The sequence below is a fragment of the Ursus maritimus genome, unplaced genomic scaffold, assembly GCF_017311325.1.
Source record: "Ursus maritimus isolate PB19 unplaced genomic scaffold, ASM1731132v1 scaffold_8, whole genome shotgun sequence".
In the NCBI taxonomy this organism is placed as follows: domain Eukaryota; kingdom Metazoa; phylum Chordata; class Mammalia; order Carnivora; family Ursidae; genus Ursus; species Ursus maritimus.
In genome coordinates, this window is record NW_024426996.1 from 41,580,676 (window position 1) to 41,593,045 (window position 12,370).

Below are 12,370 nucleotides of genomic sequence, written 5' to 3' on the forward strand. Positions count from 1 at the left end.
TATTCCTCACTGGTCCATAAATTTGGTAATGGCAAACTTACGTTTAGTTTACTGTACCCCTAAACCTAGTACAATGCATAGCATTTTTAAAATGAATGATCAAGAGATCTAAGCAGAAAGTGGTATCAGAAGCCCTTAGAATGAATTATGTTGTCAAGAGTGAACAGGAAAGAGCACCTAGCCAAATGATCTGCAAGAAAAAACAGTGAGGGTAGAAGAGGAGAACAACGTTAGCTGGATGTCGTAAGTCAAGAAACAAAAAGATTACAACGAAGAAGACGGAGACAACTGGCTGACAAATCTTAAATCCTTTTAGGAAAAGGCAAGGTAAAAATAACCCTGCTGTACCACCATTTCTTAATTTTTAAAAGTACAGTTGATAAAAAATGAAAATGATTCTGTTAAGTAACCTGGAATGGAATGTAAGACCTAGTTATTCCGTTAGTTAATATTTTTAATTGCTCCATAAGACAGCATTTTAAACCATGGAAGTACGCTTTCATTGTTTTAAAAATATTTAAGTACTGATTCGAATTGAATCTGGGCAACTAAAAATAATACTTACCATTGCCATATGGAAAAGCACGTGCAGAACGACTATCATAACCAGAGGAATGTCCACTGTTGAAGAAAAATGTATTTTTATGTGTTGCAAGTAAGTTCTAAATTTTAATATTTTGGTACAAATGCAAAACATCAAGGTAGAATTAGGACTTTCATTTAACCATCATATAATGATAAATTTTAATTGTGTAATTTTATCTTTTAATAAAAAAAAACAGGCTTTTAACCTCAAAACATATTTTAAACCTAATACCCACTTATAAAGAAAAACCTAGCTTGCTAGTACTATTTAATGTGAATAATCCAATCAATTCAGCTTGACTCCCAAGATAACAGAAACTTTGAGGCTAACAGAGTACTTGAGATTTCACCAAAATACAGTACTAAAAAAACAGATTTTAATGATTCAGAAATTCAGCCCCAGTGACAGGATAAAGAAATAATACTTTTTGATCGAGAAAAATATATATTCAACAAGAACTTAATAATTAAATCGTTATACTCTCACAATTAAGACGGTTCTGAGCTTTATCATTTCCTGTTTGAAAATTTTGCATGGTTTGATTCTACTGATGTAATGTTCTCACAATTTTTCCATCTATTAATATAATTTGGATCACCTTCTCAGAAATACATTATTTTTATAGAGTTTACTTGCTACTTAAGAGGAAATAGTTTGGCTACCATTTTTTAGTGATCTCTATCTGCCAAGAATCGTGCTGATGTGTTATATTCACCAGCTGTTTTAATCTTCACAACTCTATCAACCCCATTTGGTAAAAGGAAACTGAGTCTCAAAGAGTAGTTATGAACCTTACCCAGCAACACAAAGCTAGGGAATTCTGAAGCAAAAATTTGAGTCAGATCTGTGCAATTGCCAAAGCCCTATGTTGTTAACCACCACGCTTCCTGACATCTATGAGGTAAATACTCTTTAGTACGGCATTCCAACTAACATAAACCAGAAACGCAGGGTATAAAAGAGAAGGCTGTTGCCATGTAGAATGGATCCTATCTTCCTTTGTGGAAGGTGAGTTTCAGCAGGCCATAAGGAGTAAGGCAGCTTTTCTTTACTTGGTTCCTGATAATAACTGTCCTTACTTAATCCTAAAACAGACATGCATTATTCATGATTAGCAGTCATCTGTTTGGATATCCCACAAAAATTACTATAGCCAAGTTTTTACCAATCTAGGGGTTTCTTTGATCAGTGTGTCATAAATCAAAGCAAGGTATTTCAAAATACCGTCATTTGGTTTTCTCCGTCCTGTTTTGTTACCAAACTATAGGTCCAACATCTTATATAAAAGTAACTAGCACAGATCTAGACTCATGAATTGAAAGGCAGGCACTACTTAATCTTTACAAAATTAAATCTTTGAAAATATTACCAAGATATGTATATGACTTTTCTGTCAAAAGTCTACCAATGATGAGAAGTTCTACCCTATCCATACTGATTTACCTTTCTATTGTTGGTATAAGAGATGGAGGTGGAGCGCCTGGTGGAGGAGGAAAACCTGAAACAGTCAATCATAAGATAAAAAATGTTAACAGAATGTACATTTAATGTCAAGTGTGAAATAAAGTTGCTGCGTATCACTAAATTTCTCTGGGGACATAACGTGCTTCTCTATGTTACCATGGACAGAAAAAAAAACGGAGCTTAAACTTATAAAAAGATTTTTTGAGCAATAAAACTTTAAATGAACAGTCTGGTCTAACACACAGAGCACAAACTGGGAGTCAGGACACCCGGTCTTATTTTCAGCACCACACACAGCCCATTTTGTGAGTATGAGAAAGTTAATCTCAATGCCTTACCTTATCCATATATAAAACAGTAGTATTGCCACCAGATATGTTATACTTGAAATACTTTTGAAGAAAAGCAAATAAAATAGCATTTACCTCTTTCAAAAAATATTTTAATGTATAGAAATTTCCTTAAAATATATAATTATAAATAAAATCTTACCAGTAAATATATAAATGTTTAAGGCTGAGAATATCCATCATAAAATACATCTTAAATACACAACCCTAAAAGAACTATTTTATAAAGAAGGGCATGTAACATAGTTTTTGGATTAGTTTGGAGAGAGAATAATTTGCACCTTTATATCATGAGGTCTGTATTCTCAATAATTCACAATACCTAAATGAAATACCACAGAGTATGGCTAAAAGGGACCTTAACAGTTTATCTACTCTGCACTTTCAAATTCAGATAGGCAGTAAAGCATCCCAACAAAAGACTTTAAAATTCAACTTAAATAACTTATGATACCAATTCCTTCCCCAGTTTTAACAAACTTTACTATTAGGAAATGAATTCAATTCTGTAATTTAAATTTCTCACACTACAATTCATATGCTATCCTGAATGAGAACAAGAAGCAATCCATTATCATATTCTCTATCACCCTCCGCATATTTGAAAACACTTCCACTAGCCTCCTTCTTTAGTATTCTATGTAAAAATGAATCCCAGTTCTCTTAACCCTTCTCGAAGTCCATTTAAATCAATTTTTGGCCCTGCTACAAGTTGTTTCAAATTCACCATGCTTATCTTCACTATACCCAATTTCAAGATTTGTAACTCCTCTACTAAACATCTCAGAACTGTGAAGTTTAGCAATGACCACAATCCTATCTTATACAGCTTTTCAACCACATTTCCTTTTAAACTAGACACACCAATGATTCCTTTATGACTTGTCCTGATAAGCCTTTTTCAGCCACAATGATACACATTCAGTGACTAACTATTCCACAACTAAATATGTATACTAACTCATGCTACCTAAACTCCGTTATTTCTCTTTATAGAGGTCATTTTGAATACAGACCCACCTTTCCAAGCATGGTCACCTTTCTTTCTCTTCATATTCCTTGGCTCTGAATACTGAACTCAGTAACAAACACACTTGCTACCATATTTGCATCACACTCTAAAAACATTTAAAAAACAAAACACTGAAAAAGTGTTAAAAACCACCCCTGGTCACATATAAGCTATTGATCACACCATTACAACAATCAACAACCACCACTCTAAGAACAACCATCTAACCAGTTGTCAATCTATCTAATAGTATGGTTCAGAATGTATTTTCTCACAATACTGAGTTTTGCCAGCAAGGTAAAAAAGAAAAATCAGAAACCATGATAAAGTCAAGATAAATGATCTTTTTCTTCTTTTGCAGTCGCTTTATCATATAAAAAATTCACTGGTCTGAAAAAACTTTTTTTCATAAAAATTTTATTTTATATTCCATACTGTTTTCTTCAACAAATTGATAACAGTGAGAATTTTCTCAGAATCGCTATTTCTACAAAAATGGGTAAGACAGGTATAAGAAAACTATGTATCTTAATCAAAACTGGAATGAAGCAAAGGCAGAGCTGAAAATAGGACCTTGAAATCCCAATAGCCTATTCTATAGTCTAACCACATCAACACTGTCCCTCCTGTAACTATAAGCTTGAAATTTCATGTTTATTAACAATGATGGAGAAAACATGAAAAAAGTTTTACCTGGAGGTGGTACAGTTATTGGAATACCTAAAAAACAAGTGATGAAATTTAATATAGTAATTGGATTTTATAACCTGTTATGTATTTATGCCATCACCAAAAAAAAAAAAAAAACCTTTGAAATAGAACCCCTTGCCTCATTTTCCTGGCTTATTCACTCAAAAGAAGCATTCTGTTTTCTTGCAGAAGACCAACAATTCCAGTATAACATCCAACCTCCTGATAAAAACCCAGTCTAACAACTTGGTAACAAATTTCCCCTACTAGGTGTAATCACAAACAAAGTTAGACATCAGTTAAAAAAGCACACTTGTGCTTTTGTGCATAAATATCAAACTCCATGAAATTAACACTAAGTTTGATAATCAACATCTGATCTTGTTATTTAATATTTTAATAGGGAAATTATCAATGGGCTTTTTAATACTGCAGGTAATACAAGGTAACTCTGAAGATGATGACTTCTCACTTTAGTAAAGCTTTGTGGGACGTTCAAATGTTGATTTGGATCGTTTTAATATTGTCAATAGCACTGGGGAAAGGCTATTATTTCCCCTGATTTGTGGGAGTAGAAAAGGGGGGTATAGCCAATTCATATATATATACTCCCCGGGCACATTAAGATAAATGTGGACAATTTATGTCTATAGGAGTCAGTAAATACTAATTTGAGTGACTCTCATTCATTTGCACACATTATAAACTTTTAAGAAATAAACTATGTATAAATAAACATTCTCAATTTACATTGGTCAAATGTGCCCTTAAATCCTAATGTAGAGGTTATGTGACAAATTCTACTTTTTGTTTAAAGAAAAATGACATTTCTAGGTAGGAAAATAGAAAAAAAAATGTTTTCATGAAAAATTTTATACCATAACTTCAACATAGAATGGTTTACTAAGTCCTATCTTAAAAACTGCATCAAAATTAGTCCAAAATAGGGGGCAAAAGTCAAATTCATTAATTAAATGCATGGGGAAAAAATAATGAAAACAATTAGTTTCAAATGTTTTTTGTCAATGGAAACATCTGCTAATAATTTGAAATTTTTCTGTGAATATTTTACCAGAATAAGAGGTTTATATAAAAAAATCTTAAGGCAGCCAGTGGCTTTAAAATGGAGAATGAAACACCTGATTTAACTACCCATACAATAAGAGGATATGCTAAACTTACAAAACCAACAAGACTGAAAAAGATAGTAAGAGACATGTAAGCCATTATTTTTAAAAAATCATTAGACCTCCAAATGTCTACTAACTAAATCTATACTTAATGGCAATTCTCATCCATCCTGAAGTTACCTTGCTGCATCCTAAATTACTAAACTAAAAGAATCCAGCAAACAATACAAGCTAGCAGAGTCCCAGACACTGTACTAAATGGGAAAAGTAAGAAAGGCAGAGCATGTTAATCATCCTTAATATCTACTATTACCTAATTTTCTTTAGAACAGTATAAAGCCTTATAGAGCACTGTTTAACTTAACTTCACCATGTGATCTAGTTTTTACATGTAAATACATGATTTTCTATTTATTTATTTTTTTAGGTGTATAGTAGTTCCTTCTTAGCCACGCTTTCCACAGTTTTAGTTATCCGCAGTCAACCACATTCTGGAAGCAGGTGATCCTCCTTCTTATGTATTGTCAGAAGGTCAACAGTAAGTAGCCTAATGCTATGTATGTCACAGGGCCTATGCCATTCACCTCACTTCATTTCAGGACATAGGCATTTTATCAACTTACACTGTCACAAGAAAGGTGAGCACAGTACATTTGAGATATTTTCAGAGACAGAGGGAACGATCACATTCAAATTACTTTTATTACAGTACATTGTTATAATTGTTCTATTTTATTATCGTTAATCCCTTACTGTGTTGAATTTATAAATTAAGCTTTATCATAGGTTATGTATGAATGGGAAAAACACACAGCATATGTAAGGTTTAATGCTATCTACCATTTCAGGTGCGCACTGGGGGTCCTGGAACATATCCCTTGCAGATAAAGGGTGGGGGGGGGGACTACTGTATAAGATAAAGAACTGTAGGAAATTCAGCAAACCACCCTGTAATCCTAATAAACTACTTAAATCAACACATGAGCAACATGTATCACTCTACCTAAAGTTAACTACAGCTTACTAAAATCTGAATTCACACAAAATAACTAAGAAATTACTAGTCAGCCCTCTCAAAATTCAGCCTTCAAAAACATCTAAGTTGTCACATTTTCAGAAAATATAAAAAGACTTATAAGCAAAGTATTAAATACGTTATGAAGGTTGTTAAAATTACAGCCTGCTTTTAATTTTAATTTCACTACAGGAGTATCATAGGACAGGTTTTTAAAAAATCAACTGGAAAGAATTAAGAACAAAAAGAAAACTCATGCTATACGTAAAGATGTCTTTCCAGTCACTATCTACTCATCACACAGCATGAGAACTAGAAAAGGCCCTTCTTGTGAGGCCTCTATTTCATCTAAGATATTTCAATATAAATCTTTATTGGTAAATGTTCACCGAATGAGAACCACAAAGTTGATGAAACACAATACAAATCAATTCTTTAGTATTATCAGATGTATTTTCAAAATGCAACTATGGAAGTTTAATATACTTGTACAAAAATCACGATTTAGTATTTGACTTTTGTTAACAAAAGAGAAACAGCATAAGAGAAAACTGGTCTCAAAAATTACTGTCCTCACCCACAACACTCCCACCTTCCTGACCAACACACGTGCTGCTTAACTAACAGACTGAAATTACACAAGTACTGTGTTTTACTGTTCCTTTATCTATAAAATGAGTAGGACAAAAATGTTTATTTCCCTGGAAAGCTTTGCCTAACAGTAAAAAGAGTTAAGATTTCTAGTACTATAGGCCAAAGCTTTTGGAAAAGTAATATTCAAGCTCTAATATTATAATATCTGGATATTAGTGGATAGATAGTGGTTTTGAAGCGTTAGTGAGCACCAGAATCACCCAGAGAGTTGGTTAAAACACAGATTGCTGGATCCCTCCCCTATAATTTCTGATTCAGTAGGTCGGGAACGGGGCCAGAGAATCTGCATTCCTAACAAGGAGATGATGTTGCTGAGCATCCATTCCAAATTTTTATGAACTAACGAAGCATGTGACACCTTGAAGTAAAACAACAGAGCTCTATGATAGCCTACGCTATCTATCTGGCATCCTCAAAGAAAGAGAACCAGATTTACTTTTTCCTGTAATGCACACTCTTCAGTGGAAAGCATGTGGGTGGGGAGGACCTGAAATCCTATTTGGGAACTGAAGGAACTGAAGCAAAGAAATAGAAAGGCAGCAGCCCTGTGAGACTTACTGAAAGGTATTTAACTATATTTTTTAAATTTGCACAAAATTAATAACGGCTCTGCAGTCAACAAAAAAACAATAAAAATTGTGTATGAACTCATTCTCAATATAGCCCATGATTGTTTTTCTAAGGCAGAAAAGAGTTCATATATGCTAGGTAGCCTCTGATATAGCCTCTAATGATCCCTGATTGCAAGGTATTTATGCCTTTTTATACCTTTGGTATTTATACCCTCCCCCTAGTATGGGCTGGATATAATGATTTATTTCTAACAAAATCCAGCAAAATGATGGGATGTCACTTCTGTGACTAGATTACAAAAGACAGTGACTTCTATTTTGCTGGTATCCTCTACAGTTTTCTTGGCATGCATGCTTTCCTGAAGCAAGCTGCCATGCAGGAGAGGAAGTGAATCTTGATCTTGAAAAAGAGTACTTTCTCAGTCAAGCCTTTGAGAGGACCATCCCAAAATCTGTGGCAGACTGAAGCAGAGGACCTAAATAAGCAGTCCCCACATTCTTAACCCAGAAAAACTGCTCAATAATAAATATATGTTGTTTTAAGTCACTATGTTCTAGAGTGATTTGTTACTCAGCTAACAAATACGTATAACAACTACCTATCATTTCTCTATTAAGTTCGAGTGAAAGAAAAAAGCATGGCAGAATAATGCAAATTATGCTTCCAAGTTCTTACTAGTAACTTCTAAATTTCATCAGCACTATTATGTTACAAATGGATAAGCTTGATCACTTTAATTCTCACTGATTTCTACTTCAAAGTCATCAAGCTTGTAAGTAAATTCTGCACAAAGAAATCGAGTAAAGTCAAGGTTTATAAAAATCTTTAAATATTACCTTCTACTACATGCTTTTCTGTGCATCAATATTTCTAAAATTATATACACACACATATTGTCTAACACCTACCCTTTAAAAATAGCGTCCTGTTTTGAGTTTACTGCAAATACTCATAGGCCACTTTTTTTTTTTAATATAAAAAAACAAAAGAGAAAATGAGAACAGTTCTCAAAAACTTCTAGGAATTATTTTTTAAAGGTACTTCTGGAAAATATATTTTTGGCAAAAAGCATCCACTAATAAGCAGATTTGCTGAACAAGAACAAAAATCTTACAGAACTATAAAAATTAGCTTAATAAATATTATATTCATAAAATAGCTTCTCAAAATTGTATTTTCTCAAGGGTGCGGATAATATTCATTCAGAATAGGCTAAGCTTTTGACAAAGCAGCAGTTCTTAAAGTGTTATGTGGAGATTCGAGGGGGTCTCTAATACCCTTTTAAGGAATCTGCAAGGTTAAAACTACTTTCATAAAAATACTAAGATGTTATTTGCCACTTTCATGTTCATTCTCTTACAAGTGTCCAAGAAAGTTTTCTAGAGGCTACACGACATGTGAAATCACAAAAGATTTAATGCAGGAACAAACAGGAGAATCCAGTTTTTTTTCTATTAAGCCACACAGTAAAAAAAAAAAAAAAAAAAAAAAAAAAAAAAAAATTGCAGAAGTGTAAAACAAGACCACACTAAACATTTTTTGTTCTTTTAGAAAAAGTTATTTTTCACACAAATATCTTAATGCTAATATGTAATGGGTTTATTATGAGTATCTTTTACGTAACATTTTAACTTCTCAGTTTTCATTTCTAATACAAAAAAAAAATAAGATATACCATGCATAAATAAAAGCTCTTTGGGAGATTGTAGTAATTTTTTTTTTTTTAGTGTATAAAGTGGTCTCTGACCAAAACGTTTAAGAGCCACTGTGCTGGAACCTGACTGCTAACAGAAAACTAATCCACAGACAATGTAGGCCTTAGAGGAAATGCAGAAAGACTCCAGATGTGAGCTGCCTTTCTCCCTAACCCCACGTGTCACTGCTACAACCCAAAATCATCAAGATATGTAAGGAATGAACACAACTTTTAAGTTCATCTAACTCATAGTACTACATGACTAATGAGACACTAATGTCCTTGATAATAGTCTTTAGGAATGACTTTAGGAATTCCTTCTAAAATGCAGAACCCTACACATTTTAAGCTCTATAAACAGCTAAACCCTATATCCAACTTTAAAAGCAGGGATCACTGTTCTCTGTGGTCTGAACTAACTGGACTATAGTATCTCAGTAAAGCAAAGACCCTTCCTCAACTTAACCGAATCCTGAGCTAGATTTTAATTGTTCTGAAGACTTACAGAACCATAGTCACATGAGCCTTAATTTTGATTAATATAACAAAAAATGAGCTAAAAATAAATCTGGCCTTCTCTCTTTCAATAAACTCTATTATAAAAAATGAAGATAAAATAGGATAACACTAAAGTAAATTAACATTTAAAAATCTAAATTAAAAGTCTATAATAAAATATTATATAGTTTGAACATAGTTTAAAAAAATAGTTCACAAACATTAAATTATTTAAAAAACAAGTAAGATAAGCCAGACACAGGACAAATAATGTAATGATTTCACTTATATGAAGTACCTACAATAGGCAAATTCATAAAGAAAGAATAGAGGCTACAGGAGCTGGGGGACAGGGTTAGGGTTACTGTTTAATGAGCAGAGTTTCATTATGGATAATAAAGTTTTAGGTATAGATCATAGTGATGGTTACACAACTTTGTCAATGTAGTTAATGCCAGTGAACTGTAGACTTACAGATGGTTAGAACAATAAATATTATGTATATTTTACCACAATAAAAAAGTACTATAAAATCAACTGCACTTTAACATGAATCTTCCAATTTTACAATTCTTCTTCCAATAAACATGTATATCACAACTGGTTTATTCAGTAAACAGACTTAACACAAATCAGGCAAACAGCAAATTCTCAGCTAACTGGATGTTTTTTAAAAAAAATCTGGTTCCTGCTCTTTATAAGCTCCAAAACTTCTCTACCCAGAAGTACATAGGCATACACTTCAACATGAGGGAAAGAGTTACAAAAAAACAACAACTTTTAAAAGACACGTTATTGGGGTGAATATACACATAATGCCATGACTCAATTCAACATAGTTAACAAAACAGGCTTTTGGACAAAACCGCCTGCTGGCTCTCCTATTTTCCAGCTATTGCTTAAACTCTTTTAAGTCCCAGTTTCTCTTCTGTAATTAGAATAATGTCTATTTCAGTTGTTGTCAAGGATCACATTGAGTTAATATATGGAATGTGCTCAGAACAGTGCCTTCAACAATAAGTAAGCATTCAATAAATATTAGCTATTATTAGCTAGTATAAGTGACCCTTGAACAACAGGGGTTTGAACTGCACAGGTCCACTTATATGTGGATTTTCTTATAGTACAGACCTATAAATGCATTTTCTCTTCTTTATATTAACATTTTCTTTTTTCTAGATTACTTTATTCTAAGAATATAGTATATAATACACATAACATAAAAAATATGTTAACTGTTTATGTTATTAGGCTTCCAGTCAACAATGCGCTATCAGTAGAAAGTTTCTGGAAGGTCAAGGCATGTGTAGATTTTTGACTGCTTGGGGGGTTGCTGCCCCTAGCCCTGGTGTTTTTCAAGGGTCAACTGAATTTCTACTATTACTCATCGAAAGCATGAAGCCGTACTAATGTATTTCTGAAAAACTTAACACAATAGAAACTACTGAGTGGTTCATTAGGCGATGAAAATACCAAATTTTCTGAAAATTAAGAAAGATGTTGAATAATCGGTGTTTTCAAGCTACTGTTAGTATGGTAACAGAAAACCACATTAAATACCTCTTCATTTAAAAAAGCTACTCCAAATGTCACAAAAATAAACTTAGGACCAGAGATCCTTTACGTGTTTGCTGTATTCTCCAACATAAAACCTTCTCCGCTCTTGATACAAATCAATCGTGGCAAATATTTTGTTCCATTACTAACAAATTTTATGTACATTTGTAGATGTGTGGTTGGGGGGGGTAGGAGGAAATACACCTCTCCTTGTCTGCTATTTGACAGTAAAAGTCCCTTGAATGCATGCAATCTCCATCCCCTCATCATGTTAAGGAGGTTATGGAGTAACTATCTACTTATGCAATGAGTCATACCTGGAAACCTCTAAGAGTTGACCATAAATTTTGTTCTCCAAGTCAAGGCATTTCTGAGAATGAATAATAATAGTTATGCTGGGATAGAAGGTATAAAGGAGGTTCCAGGCAAATCTGGACATATGGTCCTATTGGTGAAACAATCCTATTTATGAAAAAATTAGCACCCCAAAACATGGGTGTAATACATCATTACTCTATTTATCTCATCATATACAGGCCTATAGTCTTGAAGTGTAGGCATTTGAAAGCAAATGTTAACAAAGACAGCATTAAATTCTTTTAGTATTTCTCAAGAAAGCAAAAAGAAAACCTAAGGTTTCTCTAAGAAAAATGGAATACTTTTTAAGGCAAACTTCTAAAAGACTCCTGAGCCACAGCTTTCTTTCATTAGCTGCTTATGATTCTTAAGGTGATCTAAATTACAGCGAACTCCATAGAACATACTGTAATCATGTGGTTCTGTGGTAAATGGTAACTGAAAACGTGGCTTTAATCAAGGCCTATATTCAGTGGGTAAGGATCTATGTAGCCATACTGTTACGGAAAAGCTGAGGACCACTCTGATTATAACTGTGTGGCTGTACCAGCTGTCAATCTGAAAGTCTCTCTGGTGTTATGGACACAGAAACATGTTAACTCAAGCAGCTATCTTATTTAGGGAATGTCAAGTATACAAAAGATCTTTGTGATTAGCATTGTTGGGAAACACTGATGGAAATACAGACTACCTTCTCTCCCAACAGCTCACAGTAAAAGTAAGGAGTAATTCAGATTGTCTCAATTTACAAATAGCTGGTTTTAGTATGAACTGGATCTCCCTGCCAC

The 12,370-nt window shown here is 33.3% G+C and overlaps 1 protein-coding gene across 26 annotated transcripts in view; it reads right to left on the reverse strand.

Annotated features, from left to right (window-relative positions):
• Window positions 1–12,370, reverse strand: part of FIP1L1 (factor interacting with PAPOLA and CPSF1) — a 74,114-nt gene that overhangs the window by 14,266 nt on the left and 47,478 nt on the right. For 14 of the 26 annotated variants that reach the window (XM_040625019.1, XM_040625007.1, XM_040625018.1 and 11 more), the window contains 3 exons: window positions 4,106–4,132; window positions 2,030–2,084; window positions 566–621 (listed from right to left, as the gene is read on the reverse strand). In XM_040625019.1, coding sequence (XP_040480953.1) covers window positions 566–621; window positions 2,030–2,084; window positions 4,106–4,132 — 138 coding nt within the window. The remainder of the gene's footprint in view (window positions 1–565; window positions 622–2,029; window positions 2,085–4,105; window positions 4,133–12,370) is intronic. The other 12 variants (XM_040625021.1, XM_040625010.1, XM_040625020.1 and 9 more) reach the window with 1 other exon arrangement.